This window comes from Bidens hawaiensis, unplaced genomic scaffold (genome assembly GCF_021521415.1).
Source record: "Bidens hawaiensis isolate Kalapana, Puna unplaced genomic scaffold, B.hawaiensis_p1.1 tig00040966_1, whole genome shotgun sequence".
NCBI lineage: Eukaryota > Viridiplantae > Streptophyta > Magnoliopsida > Asterales > Asteraceae > Bidens > Bidens hawaiensis.
In genome coordinates, this window is record NW_027497237.1 from 12,065 (window position 1) to 29,842 (window position 17,778).

At 37.2% G+C, this 17,778-nt stretch overlaps 3 protein-coding genes across 4 annotated transcripts; 2 read left to right on the top strand and 1 right to left on the bottom strand.

The window, feature by feature from the left end:
• Positions 1 to 4,100: 4,100 nt before the first annotated feature.
• On the bottom strand, positions 4,101 to 4,559 carry LOC143592513 (uncharacterized). The gene has a single exon (XM_077072413.1). The coding sequence runs from the start codon at positions 4,557 to 4,559 to the stop codon at positions 4,101 to 4,103; it is 459 nt and encodes a 152-aa protein (XP_076928528.1).
• Positions 4,560 to 7,407: 2,848 nt separating this feature from the next.
• Positions 7,408 to 12,492, top strand: LOC143592511 (peptidyl-prolyl cis-trans isomerase CYP63-like). 2 transcript variants are annotated; one of them, XM_077072409.1, is made up of 14 exons: positions 7,408 to 7,530; positions 7,760 to 7,857; positions 7,943 to 7,997; positions 8,107 to 8,195; positions 8,895 to 8,919; positions 9,041 to 9,079; positions 9,184 to 9,301; positions 9,623 to 9,783; positions 9,865 to 10,186; positions 10,256 to 10,362; positions 10,444 to 10,615; positions 10,793 to 11,092; positions 11,819 to 11,902; positions 11,998 to 12,492. In XM_077072409.1, the coding sequence occupies exons 2-14, from the start codon at positions 7,780 to 7,782 to the stop codon at positions 12,263 to 12,265; spliced, it is 1,818 nt and encodes a 605-aa protein (XP_076928524.1). In that variant the 5' UTR covers positions 7,408 to 7,530; positions 7,760 to 7,779; the 3' UTR covers positions 12,266 to 12,492. The 2 variants fall into 2 exon arrangements, with proteins under 2 accessions (XP_076928524.1, XP_076928526.1); XM_077072411.1 differs by having other exon boundaries at positions 11,822 to 11,902.
• A 1,562-nt stretch (positions 12,493 to 14,054) lies between these two features.
• LOC143592512 (uncharacterized) lies at positions 14,055 to 17,112 on the top strand. Its single transcript, XM_077072412.1, has 2 exons — positions 14,055 to 14,860; positions 15,511 to 17,112. Exons 1-2 carry the CDS (start codon positions 14,065 to 14,067, stop codon positions 17,016 to 17,018), a joined length of 2,304 nt encoding a protein of 767 aa, XP_076928527.1. The 5' UTR covers positions 14,055 to 14,064; the 3' UTR covers positions 17,019 to 17,112.
• Positions 17,113 to 17,778: the final 666 nt, after the last annotated feature.

Below are 17,778 nucleotides of genomic sequence, written 5' to 3' on the forward strand. Positions count from 1 at the left end.
AGGCCTTCCATGAATGAGAGGAGTGTGGTAATTTGCTTATCTTCCCAACGATACACCCCTCACAAGAAGGGATATAGGAGATACGTGGGAGGCCAAATACCAGACTCTTATCATAAAGATATTTTAGACCAGCGAAGTTAAGATGTCCATACCTCATATGCCACAACTTGGATTCTTCATCTTGTACAGAAGTGATGAGGGCCTGCAAGTACTCCACCTTTTTTGCATCAAATACAAACAAGTTGTTGCTTGACACTTTGATAGCCATCACTCAGCACCGGTACGGTTGTGTTTGAGAACACATTTATCTTGATCAAAGGTGAGAGAATACCTTTTCTGCATCATTTGACCCACACTTAAAAGGTTGTACTTTAAAAGTGGTGCATAAAACACATCCTCAAGGAGCCTATAACTTCCATTTGCCAAGCTTATCCTCACTGTACCTTTCCCTTCAACTTGAATCCTTTTCTTATCTCCCAATTTTACCTCCAACTTAACATTTTCATCAAGAAAAGTGAAGCACTCCTTCATTCCGGTCATGTGATTCGAGCAACCGGAATCCAAATACCACTGATTGTTTTGTAACATCCCGAAATTTTCAAAATGATATTATTTATATTACTTAATAATAGAGGGAAAGTTTACTCGGATTATCGGGAAATAAATAAATAGAGTAGGAGTTAGTATGGGTCGGGCTAGTGTTGGGTAATGGATATGGGTTATGGACTTGGGTTATGAAAGAAGGAAGGAGAGTCCATGGGCTTAAGCCCATCATCCCTAAATATAAATACCATTAACCACCATTTAATCCTCATTCTCACCTATTCCATACACAGACACCCAAAACACACACGACCCGAACCAAGATCCGAAGGCGAAAACCCGAGCTTGTTGGTGCTGGAATGTCGTGACGGACCAAAACAACATCAAGGCTTAACCGTGTTCGTAGTTCGACTCGTTCAAGGTACGTTTATAGTTAGAAATCGTTCGTATAGGTTCGGTTTGATTTGAGAAATGATAGATCTGAGTTTGTATGGTAAAAACGAATCCAACAAAGCTAATCTTACTGAAAATGGTTATGATTTGATGGGTTAATCGATTGATAAAAGAACCCGTAACCTAAATGCCTAAATCGCACCCTTTAAACATCGATGTTAGGTCGATTTGATGGTTGGGGTTTGTAGGCACTGGTCAGACGATTCCGTGGATACCTAAATCGAGTTATTTGGTTAAGAAACGAAGGATTTAAGAACGAACAGTAGCTGCAGCCGACAACTTCGCCTGCAAGCTAAGTTCGCCTGATGAACTTCGCCTGCAAAGCTAAGTTCGCCTGATGACAACTTCGCCTAAAGCTAAGTTCGTCTGATGACAACTTCGCCTAAAGCTAAGTTCGCCTGATGACAACTTCGCCTAAAGCTAAGTTCGCCTAAGGTTAACTTCGCCTAAAGCTAAGTTCGCCTGATGACAACTTCGCCTAAAGCTAAGTTCGCCTGATGACAACTTCGCCTAAAGCTAAGTTCGCCTAAGGTTTAACTTCGCCTAAAGCTAAGTTCGCCTAAGGTTTAACTTCGCCTAAAGCCAAGTTCGATTAGGAAGTAAACTAAAAATCTAATGAAAAATGTGTTAAGACAGTTAATGAAAATAAAATTTTTCCAAGCTGACCTGGCAGCTCGACCCCAGCCAGGGGCTCTGCCCCTTGGACCCTGCTAGGGGCTGCCGCCCCTAGACCCCGCTGCCAGGGGCGCTGCCCCCCGGACCCCCGTTCGTTGTGGGTAGTAATTAAGACTAGAAAGATGATATGAGTAGTGATAGTTAATTGATATGTATACTTGTTATACAGTCAGCCGTGCACAACTGAAGAAAGGGATTACGATTAACGGTGAACGTAACCGTGTTCAGGTGAGTTTCTAGCCCCATTTCCTTGTTATGTTTTCGGGGCTGTGTGCATACTCGATGTGAAGTGTGAATACACTTACCTTAAGTGGTAAGTGTATGCTATAGATGTTATACGAGGTATATATTTTATAATGCTTGTCGGTACGTGAACGATCTTCGGATATTGCACGTATCGCCAAGGATAGTAAATTCCAAGTGGTTGATAGCGTGTATGAATGTTATGATGTGACTTGTTCATTACGTAAATACTGAACTGATATGAAGAGTGTGTTAGAAGTGGCAAGAGTCTAAGGGTGTTAGTGGCATAACGTGAGCGCGTGATAGGGAAAGCCTGTACGTGCCATCGTTATTACGTGGGTATGAATGCTATGATGTGACTTGCTTATTATGTAAATGATATGAAGTGTGATCTAGGCAGGCAGAGGTAGAGTGTGTTAGAAGTGGCAAGAGTCTAAGGGTGTTAGTGGCATAACGTGAGCGCGTGATAGGGAAAGCCTGTACGTGCCATCGTTATTACGTGGGTATGAATGCTATGATGTGACTTGCTTATTATGTAAATGATATGAAGCATGTTGTAGACAAGTAGAGGTAGAGCGTGTTAGAAGTGGCAAGAGTGTAGTAAGAGTGTTAGTGGCATGACGATAGTACGTGGTAGGGTAAGCCTATACGTGACTACGTCATTAAAGTGGCAAAGTGGCATAACGTTATACGTTATTAAAGTGGCAAAGTGGCGTAACGTTTTACGTTATTAAAGTGGCAAAGTGGCATAACGTTATACGTTATTAAAGTGGCAAAGTGGCAAAGTGGCATAACGTTATACGTTATTAAAGTGGCAAAGTGGAAAGGTGGTAGGTGTAAATAAGATGCTAAGTGGTAAGGTAAGCAGGTTAGATGTGAAAGTGTGAATACACTTACCTTAAGTGGTAAGTGTATAGATGTTATATAAGTAGCTATTATGTAATGCTTTCGGTACGTGAACGATCTTCGGATATTGCACGTATCGCCAAGGATAGTGATTGTCAAGTGGTTGTTAGTGTGTATGTATTCTATGATGTGACTTGCTTATTATGTAAATATTGTATTGATATAAAGTGTGCTGTAGACAAGTAGGGGTAGATTGTGATAGAAGTGGCAGAGTCTAGTAAGAGTGTTAGTGGCATGACGATAGTACGTGGTAGGGTAAGCCTATACGTGACTTCGTTATTAAAGTGGCAAGGTGGCATAACGATATTCGTTATTAAAGTGGCATCAAGTGGCATAAAGTGGCATAAGTGGCTAAGCTGTAGGGGTAATTAAGAGGCTAAGCTATAGGGGTAATTAAGTGGTTAAACAGTGGCATGTTAGACAGTGGACTATGTGTCTTCGGATACGTATATATTGTATGAAGTGGTTGTATGATAAGTTGCTTGATTAACTAGAACTCACTCAGCGTAGCTGACTTTTAGTATGCACGCAGGTGAGTAGGATGAGGCAGCTCGCTTGAGGAGACACGTGGGACTGAATAAGAGGCTGGCATCGAAAGACTCAAGACGTTTAAGTTTAATGTTTCGTTTATTTTGAAAGACAAAATGATGTTTTAAGACAAGACGTGTTTTGTTATGAAATGTTTTATGAAAGTTTTTAAATTCCGCGAATGTTTTAATTAACTCTGATATTTAGAACTGCGTTTATGAGTAAATCCAACGCTAAAGTAGGGCCACCGATGACGGGGCCTTACATGTTTGCTGGGTCATCTTGATCAGCGGTGAACATCATAAGTAGGCGAGGTTCTTCTGGGTTTTCTTCTACTTTTGCTTCAACTCCAGCTTTATCTTTTTGTGTTTCTTCTGCAACAATCTGAGCCTATGCATCTCATTGTACCAACAATCCCGTATGAGATGGCCATATTTTTTACAAACATGGCACTGAGGGATATTGGCACGATCAGGAGCATTTCCACGATGTGGACCACGACCCCGGCCAACTCCACGTCCCCGACCTCGGGGTGACGATATTCTAGTATTTGACATCATTACTTGGAGAGCTTTGTCATCAACCTTCTCATTTTTATCATTGATCCGACTGTTCAATCTCGTCTTCTTGAGATTGCAGGGCACCCATCAATTTAACGGGTGTAAGTTTACTAAGGTCCACAACACTTCGATTGAGGGTACAATGACATCAAACCGAGGAGAAAGGCTGCGAAGCACTTTCTCCACAATTATCTAGTCAGTGATATTTTCTCCATAAGATCTCTTCTGACTTACGATCGCCATTACACATGAGAAATAATCACCAACCAATTCACCATCTTTCATGCTCCAATTTTCGAAATCTTTTCTTAACCCTTGTAGTTTGACTGCCTTCACTTGATCGTCTCCTTGGAATTCCATTTTCAGGATATCCCATGTTTCTTTCGCAGTGGATGCACCAGCTATTCTAGAAAATAACTGGTCATGAACAGCTTGCTGGATTATAGCCATGGCATGGGCATCTTTCTTAACCGTCGTCTTCAACCGGTTCTGATCGGTATCTGCCAGGTTTACCCCAGTCTCTATCAGGTCCCATAAGTCACTAGATCGAAGGATTGTTTTCATCCTTATACACCAGTATTCATACCCATCCCCCTTGAAAATAGGGATATGAGTTGGTTGAGTTTGAACTGCACTAGTTGGTTCAGCCATGGTGCGGTTTCTTTGAGATCAGTTGTAGGAAGGGTGGAGAACACAAACATGTGCTCTGATACCACTGATGGTTCAGAACACTAATGAAAATTAATTGTAGAAGATGAAATAATTGAAATTGAAAACTTGATATTTCATGTGATAATGAACTACACGTACAAAGATTTCTTAAATAGGAAAACAAATGAACTGACTACCTAGAAAGTAGCTAATAACTACCCACACACCCACTAAGATAAGTGACTTATTCAAACAAGGAAAAGTAAACTAAAATGACCATAGAAGACGGTAACCAACTAAGCAAATAACTGACATCTTTTGTACGTGTGCATCTAGTTCCTTGCATGACACTTAGCCACTTTGCATGGGGTTTGAAGTATTTTCAACAGGGCTTTAAAAAAACACCATCGGACCACCAACGCCACAAGGGCGTCTACACCCAACTCACCGACTCATATCTGCACCAGTAAAAGACGCATAGTACACAACCGTACCACCGCCGCCACCTAGGGTTTCCAAATAGAACCCGACAACGGCAGGTGGGGTTGAAGATTGCGGTACTGGAGAGACACAGAGGTCGGGGTGAAAGCTGTAGAATAGAGAAACAATCGTGGCGGTGGAACTAGTAGAAGATAGAGGTCGGTGTGTGAAACTGAGAAGCATCAAGAAAAGAGAGAATGAAAAGGAAATAGAAGTGGTGGAACTGGAGGGAAGTCATAACGTGGGATGGACGCGTGTACCAACACGTGGTAAGCTAAAACACTATGTTAAAATGTACACCAAAGTAAGCCGGAGATACCATAATAAAGTATCATTTACAACAAAAGTAACATCAAGTACAACCTTTAGAGCACGTTTTTAGTAAAGTAAGTTCTCTTTTAATATATATATAAATTCCGGAATTTTTTTTACCAAACCTTTGAATCAACCTTTGCAAGGAGGGTGATTTAATGTTGTTGTGACCGGACCAAATTGACCGGTTGGACCGGTTTTTTATGATTTTTTTTAGAAAAATCATTTTTTGAGCCCGATTCTTCATTTCCTTTGACAAAAGTTATTCGACCGGTTCGGCTGGTTGAACCGGTGAATCGGTTAGCCGTCTCCAGTTCGTTTATGAAAACATTCATTTAGTTGTTGTAAACGACTACCTTATCGATAAACAAGTGATGTGGCATTCCGAGTAAGACTCGATTGCTCCTATAGGGGTGAGTATAAACCAGGTTAGACCTGGGAGGCCCAAATCGATCAGACCCGGTTATTTACTATATAATAAGTTCTCGGGTCCTGAGATTACTGTTAACCGGGTCGAGCGAGGCATTCCGGGTAAGACCCGTTATCTCCTATAGTGACTAGAGTTGAGCATAAATCAATAATACTCGTGAGACCTAAACCGTCAGACTTGGTTATTTATAATATAACTAGTTTGAGACCCGTGTATTACACGGGTAATTGTTGAAAATTTTAAAATTTGTCCATTAAGTGAAATACATTCAAGAAATTGATTATATACTGTTAATACAATTACAATTAAATTAAAATTACATAAATTACATAACTAAGATTATGCAAATATGTTACAAATAGGTAAAAACTTCATTTTACACTACATTTGTGATTGTATTAGCAAGTATACATTGTTTATCAAAAATCAAAATCTTTAGTCCATGTCTGCTTGTAGCCATTAATAAAGTAACATATGGGTCTACTTATAACTCTTGATATAGCCATATATAGTTGTCCGTGTGACAAAAAATGTTCTCTAAGTACATACCAACTTTAGATAAATGATAATATATATTTATGATACTAATAAAAAAAATATTCATACGCATAAAATATCATGTCATTTGAGAATATCTGCTTATGTTTATAAAAAACATGATTATCTCAAAAACCATATACCTGAACTTTGATGATATAATCATCCTCAGAATCTTTACAATTTGAAATTGATTGATCATGATAAATTTGTTGTTATTAATATTCTGTGTATGACAAATGTTTTAATTAACTTTATATTTTACAATTCAAAATTGTATAATCAAGCAAAATAAAAACCGAAAATTTAAATATAACAAAATGATTTGTTTGTTTCATATGAATGTAATTGCCAGGAAAATGAAAAATGCATACTAACATTAAACCCATATTCAAATAATAGTGATTATTCTGAGTTAGAAGAATATTATAAAATTTAAAGTTGTATAAAGTGAATGTAGTGATTCTTATATATAATCGTTGAAAGTAGGGCTGTCAGTTTTACCCGTAACATGAAACCCAACCCAAGAAAACCCGCACCTGAACCCAAACTAACCCGACCCGAGAAACTCGAACCCAAGAAAATACTAACCAGAACTTGAACCGAAGTAATTCGGGTTAGTTCTTGGATCTGAATTCTAGGTTTCGGGTCAACCTGAAAACTTTTAGTTTTAAAATCATATGTATTTTTAGGTATTAAAGGCTAAACCTTAGCCGCTGACTTTATCAGGATTTATTCAAGTTGATTGTTCTCATTTCACATATTATGAATCGAATGTTTATTGTTTATTATTTTGAATATAAGCCATAATAAACACTAATGACTAATCGTCTCTTGTCAATCCATATGGAGAATACTTATTATATGTAGTCGTGAATTTAGTTGTAAAAAACCTATAATTTTAATGTCATATGTTGAAATGACTTAAAAGATATGGACCATATATGAAAATTGGTTAAAAAAAGGTGAGAAGGGCTGTGGTATTGACAAGTGACAAATGTGATAGGCTTTTATTAGAAGAGATAGATCAGTTCTCGGATCCAGAGATTACCATTAACCGGGCAGGGTTCATTTCTAGTTTATAATAACATTTAAGATGTAAAATATTTAACTTTTTAGTGAATGAAATATAAATAAATACAAACGAAACGAAGGCAAAAAAGAATCTGTGACTCGCCATCGTATTCCGCCGTGCGCCGCCGCCGTCCACCGGTGAGTTTCTATATCTTACTTTCGCATCACTTATGTCACTATTTGCTTAACTATTACATCGTGTTCAATTTCAATTGAGCCTAGGGTTTATGTGCACAACACATATTTATAATATGATTTAGGGTTTAGGGTTTTAATGTTTTATCATATTATAATTGTATGTTCATTGTTTAGATAGATCTTATTTTATTTATGTAATATTAAGTTACATGTTAATTGTATGGCTTAGGATCTGCATTGTGAAGAAAAATGAGTAAGAAGAAAAACCCTTGTGTGTTTTTGGATGTATCCATCGATGGAAGCCCGGTTGAACGGCTCGTAATCGAGGTTCGTTATGCTGCTTTAATAAACTTGTTTTACTTTTTTAGTAATAATGTTACGGGTTAGGAAATTAATGGTGTGAAAATTGCAGCTTTTTGCGGATGTTGTGCCGAGAACGGCCGAGAATTTTCGAGCGCTTTGCACAGGTGCGTGTTGACGGTTGACGGTTGACTCGGGGATTTTAATAAGTATAAGATGTGAAAAAGATGGACGTTTGCGTTGTACGTTTTAGTTATGTGGTTATTATGTGTGTAGGGGAAAAGGGAATTGGAAGTACTACTGGAAAACCGTTGCATTACAAAGGAGTTGTGTTTCATCGGATTATTAAAGGGTTTATGGCTCAAGTATGTTTATATATTTACATGTTTATTTTGATCAAATAGGTGCACGTTTGCAAATTCTGTTTGAAGTTGTGCAATTAAGGGTTTTTTAGATATAGGGATTCATTTAAAAAGATAACGAGTTTACTTTCAGATCGGTAAATGAGCCGAGCAGAGTTCGAGCTTGGCTTGTATCGCTCGGCTGGATTCTAGCTTTTAACGAGCTAATATTGTGTAGCTTACAAGCAGCTCGTCTCGTGAGTAGTTTTACAAGGTTGGCTCGACTATGGCTTTTAACGAGCTGATCTTGAGTCATTCACAAGCGGTTCGGCTTTTGAGTAATTTTACAAGGTCGGCTCGATTCTAGCTTATAAGGAGCTGAGCTTGAGTAGCTCACAAGTGGCTCGGCTCGTGAGTAATATTACCAGCTCAGCTCAATTTTAGCTTTTAACAAGCTGAGCTTGAGTAGCTCACAAGTGGCTCGGCTCATGTGTGATTCTACCAGCTCGGCTCAATTCTAGCTTTTAACGAACCAATTTTGAATAGCTCACTAGTGGCTCGGCTCGTGAGTAATTTTACCAGCTCAGCTCGATTCTAGCTGTTAACACATTGATCTTCAATAGCTCACGAGCGGCTTGGCTTGTGTACAGTGTACACCCCTAGATTCTCTTACACATGTTCATGTAAAAACTGTAAAATAACTTTTTTTTCTCATTGTTGCAGGGAGGCGATTTCTCAAAACAAAATGGTATGCGTTTTATTTAAATCTTGTTAGTGATAAGAGTGAAGAAGCCTTCTTTTAAGCTTCCATCCGCATGCCAGATTTGTTAGGCGTGAGTCGTGAATCGTGATCTTTAAATGGTTTGCAGGCACCGGTGGAGAAAGCATCTATGGAGGAAAGTTTGCAGGTACATTAATAAAAATGTTCATTTTATTTTCATGTTTATTTTTTTTAATTTATTTATTGCCACTTATTCATGTTAGCACTAACACTTTCATCTGTTCTATGTAGATGAGAATTTTAAACTGGAGCATAGCATGGCCGGTACGCTATCTATGGCAAATGGCGGCCCAGATACAAATGGATCTCAGTTCTTTATAATCTTTAAGCGTCAGCCGCATCTTGATGGGTAATTCATTATTCTGACTGATTAAAAGTTATGAATATATCATTATAATTACGACACATTGCATATTAATTGAATCTATTTATCAAGTCAGTTTTTTTCAGAAAACGTACTTCCAAAATCGACATTTTAGAGCATATACAGTACGTTTATAATCAAATAATAGCTTTTGTGAATTGATTATAAACTTATGACATACGCCTTTAAACGTTGATTTTAAAAGTACATTCCTTGAAAATACAAACCGGCTGAAAGCAAGTATTTTCTTTACTAAATTTCTTGGGGTCGTTTTTATTAACGCTTGTTTAATGGTTTATATGTTAGGAAACATGTTGTGTTTGGAAAGGTAATAAAAGGAATGGAAACTGTTAAAAAGATGGAGCAGTTGGGAACAGTGGATGGAAAACCCTCCGGGCTGGTAAAAATCGCAGACTGTGGTGAAATTTTTGAAGATAAAAAGAACAATGCAAGGGAGTCTGATAAAGGTATTGTATTAATAAAGTTTCTGTAATCATGTTAACACATTGACCCGAACTTGTTTTGACGTGTTTGACCATTCTTTTTAGGTAAAAAGGAAAAAACTGGGAAGAAAGCTATATCTTCTGACGAGAGTCCTGATGAAAGTTCTGACGACCGCGTTAAAAAACGGAGGGGATCAACTGCCAATGATAAAAGGAAAAAACGAAGGAAGTACTCATCATCTGAATCAGATTCGGATTCGGACTCTTATTCTTCAGAGAGTGATTCCTACTCAGAGTCTGATTCAGACTCTTCAAGTTCTAGTGACAGGAGACATCGTAAGAAGAGGTCAAAAAAGAGAAATGTCAAGCAGACTAAGAGCAAACGGAGAGGCTTGACTTCCCGAAGGTCAAAGCGGAAGTCAAAACGGTATGCTTTTTTATATTACTTTGATTTTTCTTGTGTATCATTTTTCTAAATTATAGACGTTGACTTTAGGAGCTCGGATAGCTCAAGTGATTCAGAAAGCGGGAGTACCAGTAGCAGCTCTGATGACGGGAAAGCAAAGCGCCGGCGTGCTGTGAAGGCTAAAAACAAGCCTCCAAGTAGTTATTATTATTATTAATCTCATTGCTATTATTCAGTTTGTTAATTACAGTACTGACTTTTTGGTGTTACATATGTAGTCAGGAAAGAAGTTCCTGAAGCAAAGGTGCATAAGGATACCGATTCAAAGAAATATGATTCCGCAGATGAAAAGGACAAGGTGCTTGTTACAAATGGCAATGATAAGGAAGCTATATCTGAAAAGCCTTCTAACAGTCCACGTCAGCATTCATATGACTCCAGCAAATCCAGGTTTATTGATATTTTCATATAATGATGTACTTTTAGGGGTGTTCGGATGTGCGTTTTGAAACTAGTTTCGTACCACACATCCAAACACTCTTTTGTTTACTGTCACATATGTTGTGCTCTATGTTATCTTTTTATTATATGCATGATTTTTATTTTTCTATCATTATTTTGCATAAGGGGTGATCGAAGTCCTGTAAGGAGCCGATCTAAACGAAGTGCAAGCCCAATCTCAAATAGGGTTACAAGGAGCCCAAGGATTCCAGAAGATACTAAATCTTTACCGAAAAGTACTGATCAAGTGAAGACAAGAAGTGTGTCAAGAAGCCGATCTCCAAATGGCACTCCAAAACGAATTAGGAAAGGGCGTGGTTTCACTAAGGAGTATTCTTTTGCACGGAAATACCGCACTCCTAGCCCTGAGCGGTCCCCACGTAGATCTCATCAGTTTGGTTATGCTCGTGGAAGGTATCATGACAGGTAATTATCTAGTTTGATATATTGTACTACAAGTTGCAATTTTGATTTATATACATATACATATACATATACATATACATATACATATACATATACATATACATATACATATACATATACATATACATATACATATACATATACATATACATATACATATACATATACATATGTAGGATTAGGATCATGTGAGAACTATTTTGAAATTGAGAACTTTGAGAACCATTTTAGACCACAAAGAACCCAAAAATAATAAAAATCATAAAGCAAAAAAAACGCAAAAATGAAAAAAAGTAAAAAAAAAATAATCTTATTTATCATCCCGGTTTAGCTAAATTATACATATATGTATAATATGTACATACATGTTTTTTTATACACATATGTACAATTTAAGGTAAATGATAATATACATATGTGTACATTACATAACTAAAGATTAAATGAAATTATACACGTGTATAATACAAAGTTTTTTTTATTTTATAAATCTGGAATGAAATATAAGAATTTTGGTTTTTTTACTTTTTTGAAATTTTTGTCTTTTTTTTATAATTTTTTTAAATATTTTTTTAGAGGTTTTTTAGTGGTCCAAAATGGTTCTCAAAGTTCTCAATTTTCAAATGGTTCTCTTAGGATCCTTACCCCATATACATATACATATACATATAACATATGATCACAAAAGCTACATTTTTTGATAACTGAATAAAATTTCAACTGTAGCAGATATCCAAATTCTAGAAGGTATTCTGATCGCTCCCCGCCACCACGTAACAGAAGTCCGCCAAGAGGCAGGAGCCCTGCCAGGTTCTCTCTCTCTCCCTCTCTCTCACACACACACATGGTTTGTTTTGAATAGGGTGTAAGCGAAAAGAAGGAATGACAACTTTGCCCTTTTGCAGGTATAGGCGAAGGAGTCGTAGCAGGAGCATTACACGCAACAGAAATGGGCGCAGCCCAAGCCCAGTTGAAAGACGGGCCAATATTAGTGACAAATTGAAATCTCGTCTTGGACCGAGGGTGACATCACCCAGACGATCTATCTCCAGGTCTCCATCTTTGTCGCCACGTAAGCATCCTAAGAAAGTGGCTGAAACCAGGTACCGGTCAAGGTCGAGGTCACCCGGAGGCCAAAGGGGTCTGGTTTCTTATGGTGATATTAGTCCTTAAAACTTTTATGGTTTTTAAACATGTTGTCTACACCGGTCTTTTGAATGCTCATTGTTTTTGAAACTTTATATGTTTGTGATGGTTTTGCTGCATCTATAACTTAAGACTAGAAGAATCTTGTTTTTACCTTGTGACTTTGTAAGCGAACACGCGTTTGTCTTTTGATTATATATTAAGTCACATTGTTTTTGTTAGAAACCTGCGTATGACTTTTGTTTCATTGTTACGGGCGGTAGAAAACCATTCATTCATACATTTGGGATGGATATTTGGGTATGAGATGTTAAAAGAAGTAAACAAATAAACCATTAATTTTTGATCGAGCCTTTCGGAGTCGAGTATAATCTAACACCATACTCGTACAAAAAACAAATAAATATTTAACTGTACTAAACATATGTGACTCGACCCACCCTTTCTAAACTACCATTTTTTTATGGTTATCGATGCAAAGATGATCACCCTATTTATTGTTTTATGATTATCAATCTAACAATGACTTACTCGTAGCCAAATTACTATAAATGGCAATCTATTTGTTATTCTCAACTCTTACTAAAAGTTCTAATAATTATGTATCTTGTATAATATTGTCTTAATGTTGTTCTAAGTGTATGGTTTGAATCTAATCACTTTAAAGTGGTCAGGAAGCTTTAGTCCATATGTATGTATTTTGTTTTATTAGGTTAGTTAGTTTTTTCTTGTTTATAAAAAGAAGACTTTTTCTTACTTGTAAGACATCCTTTAAAAGAAATAAAACTAGTTCTTTATATCTTCTCTCTAGTAATATTCTCTCTAGTTTTCTTTTATATTATTGAGTGTCTCCCTGACTCTATGGTAATTAGGTATATATTAAGACTTTTAGATGTATTGAAAATACATGAGAAACCTCTCTATCTCCCAAATAGATACAAAATTTACTTCTATCTAGTTTAAAACACTATCTCAATAAATTATAATTGATTAATAGTAAACGAGCCGAGCCGAGCCCGGGCTAAGCTCAAGCTTAAAAATCTACTCAAGCCGGGCTCGAGCGTTGAAAATAGAGCTCGAGCACAAGCTTAGTTAAGCTCGACCTCAGCTCGACTCGTTTACACCCCTACTGGCTAAACCGTCCCATCCCCTCCATTCCTCCAAATAGCATTTATAGTTAGTGTTTCCAAGTTTATTCCTCAAAATTCAAGTTTCCAATTTTATCCCTTTGGTATCTCGTCGCCGACGACATGATAGTGAACACCGACGATGCGTTACCGAAACAAATAGGATGATGACACGTGGTCGGAATCTGGCCGGAATAGGTCGCCGCGACATGTTATATAACATGACGCCGGGACCCTACGTTAGTGTTAACATGACGCCGGGACCCTACGTTAGTGATAACGCTAAAACGACATGTTAGGTTATATAACATGACGTCGAGACCCTACATTAGTGATAACGCATCGCTGCTACCCTACGTTAGCAACATAACGCATCGTCAACCCTGTGTTATACCCAACAAACTTATGTTTCGGTAACGCATCGTCGGTGTTCGCTATCATGTCGTCGGCGACGAGATACCAAAGTGATAAAATTGGAAACTTGAATTATGATAGATAAACTTGAAAACTAACTATAAATGAGCTATTTATTAATGCGTAAAAATATTTGGATTCCGAATCGATTTCGAATAACAGATTCAAACTATTATTATATTATTATTTCCGTTACTAAAAAAATCTAAAATCCCAGCCGCCAATCACTGACTCACCTCCCACTGCTAACTTCTTAATACTACGTTTCGACAACAACATCTTCCAATGACTCGCAAACTACTCACAAAACATGTCGCCGCAGTACTCCAACACCAAACCAACCCACACAAAGCCTTACAACTCTTCAACTCCATCCAACACACCGACAACTTCACCCACACCCTCACCACCTACAACCGCATAATCCAAACCCTCAGCACCCACCGAGAGTTCGAACTAATGGAAAACATGTTCACAGAAATGCAAAATAATATCAAAAATATGGTCACCAACAACCTACAACTACTAGAACAAACGTACATTTTCGCCATGAAAACATACGGCAAGAATAATAAACTCCAAGAAGCCGTTAACGTATTCGAACGGATGGATTTCTATAACTGTCCACCCGGTGTGCATTCGTATAATATGATGATGAACTTATTAGTCAAGTTTGGTTATTATGATCAAGCTCATAAGGTTTACATGAGGATGAAGGAGAATGATATTGTTGCGGATGTTTATACTTATACTATTAGGATTAAGTCGTTTTGTCGACAAGGGCGGGTCGTGGCTGCGGTTAGGTTGTTTAATAATATGTCGGTGTATGGGTGCGAGGCGAATGCAGTTGCGTATTGTACGGTGGTTTGTGGGTTGTATGAGGAAGGCGAAAGGGTGGGTGCGCGTAAGGTGTTTGATGAAATGCTTCAGAGAAGGAGGTTTCCGGATGTTGTGAGTTTTAATAAGGTGTTGCATGTTGTTTGTAGGAAAGGGGATGTGAAGGAGAGTGAGAGGTTGTTTGGGAAGGTTTTTAAGTTGGGGTTGTCGCCGAATGTTTACACGTTTAATATCTTTATTCAAGGTCTGTATGGGTGTTCACGGTTCGGTTTGGGTTGAAATTGAACCGGTTTTTGAAGTTGTGAAAATCATTCAGTTTGGGTTTGGTTCAGTTTCGGTTTAATTGGTTTTGCCATTTCAGGTTAAAAATTTTGGGCCGAAAAATAAAATTGGCCCAAAATAATGAAGTTGGGCGTAAATCATTTTGTTAAATAAAAACTATATGATTATTATACATTTGGGAGTTACATAATTATTACATTCCTTGGAAATTACTTAAAATATAAAATAAAAAATGAAAATCAATTAATTTGTTTTGGTTCGTTTTTTTTTTGGCTAAAACCGAAACTTTGGTTTATGAATTTTTGAAAACAGTTTGGTTTCGATTTTTTTGGTTTTGCTATTTGATTTTGAAAATTTTGGCCGAAAAAAAAGTTTGACCCAAAATAATGAATATGGGTCTAAATCATTTTGGTTAACTAATAACCATTTTTATACATTTGGGAGTTACATATTTATTAAATTCTTATAAATTACTTAAAAATAAAAAATGAAAATATGTAAACTCATTTCGGTTCGGTTTTTTCTGTTTTTATTACATGCAAAAACAAAATCGAACCGTAAGCTCGGTTTTCTCGGTTTCTGACCGTTTTTTTGGTTTCATACACACCATAGGTCTATGCAAAGCAAAAAGGATCACCGAGGCCGCAAGAATGTTAGACTGTGCCACTAGAGAAAAGTTGACGCCCGATGTGGTGACATTCAACACGCTTATACGCGGTTTATGCAAGAACTCAAAGGTTGTGGAGGCCGAACGGTGGTTAAAAACCATGATCAATCAGGGGATCGAGCCGGATGATTTCACCTATAACGCGATAATCGATGGGTACTGCAAACTTGGTATGATTGAAAAAGGTTACAAGATTTTAAACGATGCGGTTTTCCACGGGTTTAAACCGGATAAGTTTACTTATTGCTCGTTGATCTACGGGTCTTGTGAAGATGGTGATATAGACCGGGCCATGGGTGTGTTTCGAGACGGGTTGAGTAAAGGCGTGGACCCCACGACGTTCATGTACAATACTCTGATCAAAGGTTTATCGAAACAAGGGCTTATTCTGCAAGCATTGGAGCTCATGGAAGAAATGACGAACAACAAATGTTATCCCGATATATGGACGCATAATCTACTGATTAATGGGTTATGCAAAATGGGTTGCGTGTCGGATGCTGATCAGCTCATGACGGATGCATTGGCTAAAGGTTTTATTCCAGATATTTACACGTTTAATACCATGATTGATGGTTATTGTAAGCTGTTAAAAATGAGTAACGCGATTGAAGTTATGAATACCATGTGGGATTATAAAGTCCCACCCGACACGATCACGTATAACACTGTGTTAAATGGACTATGCAAGAGTGCTAAGTATGATGATGTGATTGGAACCTTTAAGGAAATGGTGGACAAGGGTTTTGTTCCAAACGTGGTTACTTACAACGCGTTGATTGAAAGCTTGTGTAAAGGTCGAAAAATTGAAAACGCGGTCGAAATGTTTAACGAAATGCGGAAAAACGGTGTGAATCCGGATGAAGTTAGCTACGGCACGTTGATAAACGGGTTTTGTGCGAATGGTGATATTGAACGCGCGTATGATTTGTTTCGTGAACAAAACCGGTATAACATTTGTCACACAACTTCCACTTTCAACATCATGATTAAAGGTTTTGGTGAGAAGCAAAAGATGGATATCGCGCGCCAACTGTTTGATGAAATGCCTGACCATGGTTGCGCGCCCGATAACTACACGCTTCGATGTATGATTGATGGGTTTTGCAAAACTGGAGACGTGGACAATGGTTACAAGTTTCTTTTTGAGAAAATTAAACACGGGTTTATACCGACACTTGGTACATTCGGGCAGGTGATTAATTGTTTGTGTGTGAAGCATAGAGTGCGTGAAGCAGTCGATGTTATTCAGGTCATGGTTGAGAAAGATGTTGTACCGGATGCTGTAAAGAGTATATTTGAAGCGGATAAAAGAGCGGTTGCAGCTCCAAAGATTGTTGTGGAGGATTTGTTAAGGAAGAGTTGTATTACTTATTATGCATATGAACTGTTGTATGATGGTGTAAGAGATAAGAAACTTGTCAAGAAAAAGGTCACGGTTAAGAGAACGTGATTTTTAAGGTACGTTATAAAGAATGTTCGTGTTATATTGTTACGTTTATGGTTTCTGTTTATTACTAATTGTTAATATCAGACCATCTCCAGTGGTTGGTTTATCTTGGTATAAATCAACCCAAAAATCACTTAAACCATTGGAGTGGTTGGTTCAAACCAAAAACGAAGGTTTGAGGTTTGATTTTTCAAATCACCAAAAACCATCCATTATGGGCCCCAAACATCACATCTTTCAAGTTTCACCCCCCACATATATATACCCATATTTATATTTATAATATATATTAAAATATTCTACATATATACATATTTTTTATATTTATTTCAAAAATGATGTATTTTTTGTTTGTGTATACTTTACGTAACGGCTACTTTAACGGTTAAATTTTTTAACGGCTAGTTTTTTAACGGTTTCATTATTGATTTTATTAATTGTCATTTTAAATTATGTAGTTTTTTTGTTTATCTATTTGTTATATTTTAGTTAATCTATTTTTTACTAAATTTTTATTATATTGCTATTTATTTAAATAAAAATTATAAAAATTAATATAGCATTGTAAAATTCTTATTTAAAATAAATGTAAAAGTAAGTGATGTGAAAATGTAAAGATGGTTTGAGAATATTGTTGGAGTAAAAAGTGGTTTTTAAGAAAGCTGATGTGGCAGTGATGTGGCTGGTTTGAACCAAAAACTGTTGGAGATGCTCGCACTAATTGGGTCGTTTTTATTAATCGTGGTTTTATTGCTTATATATA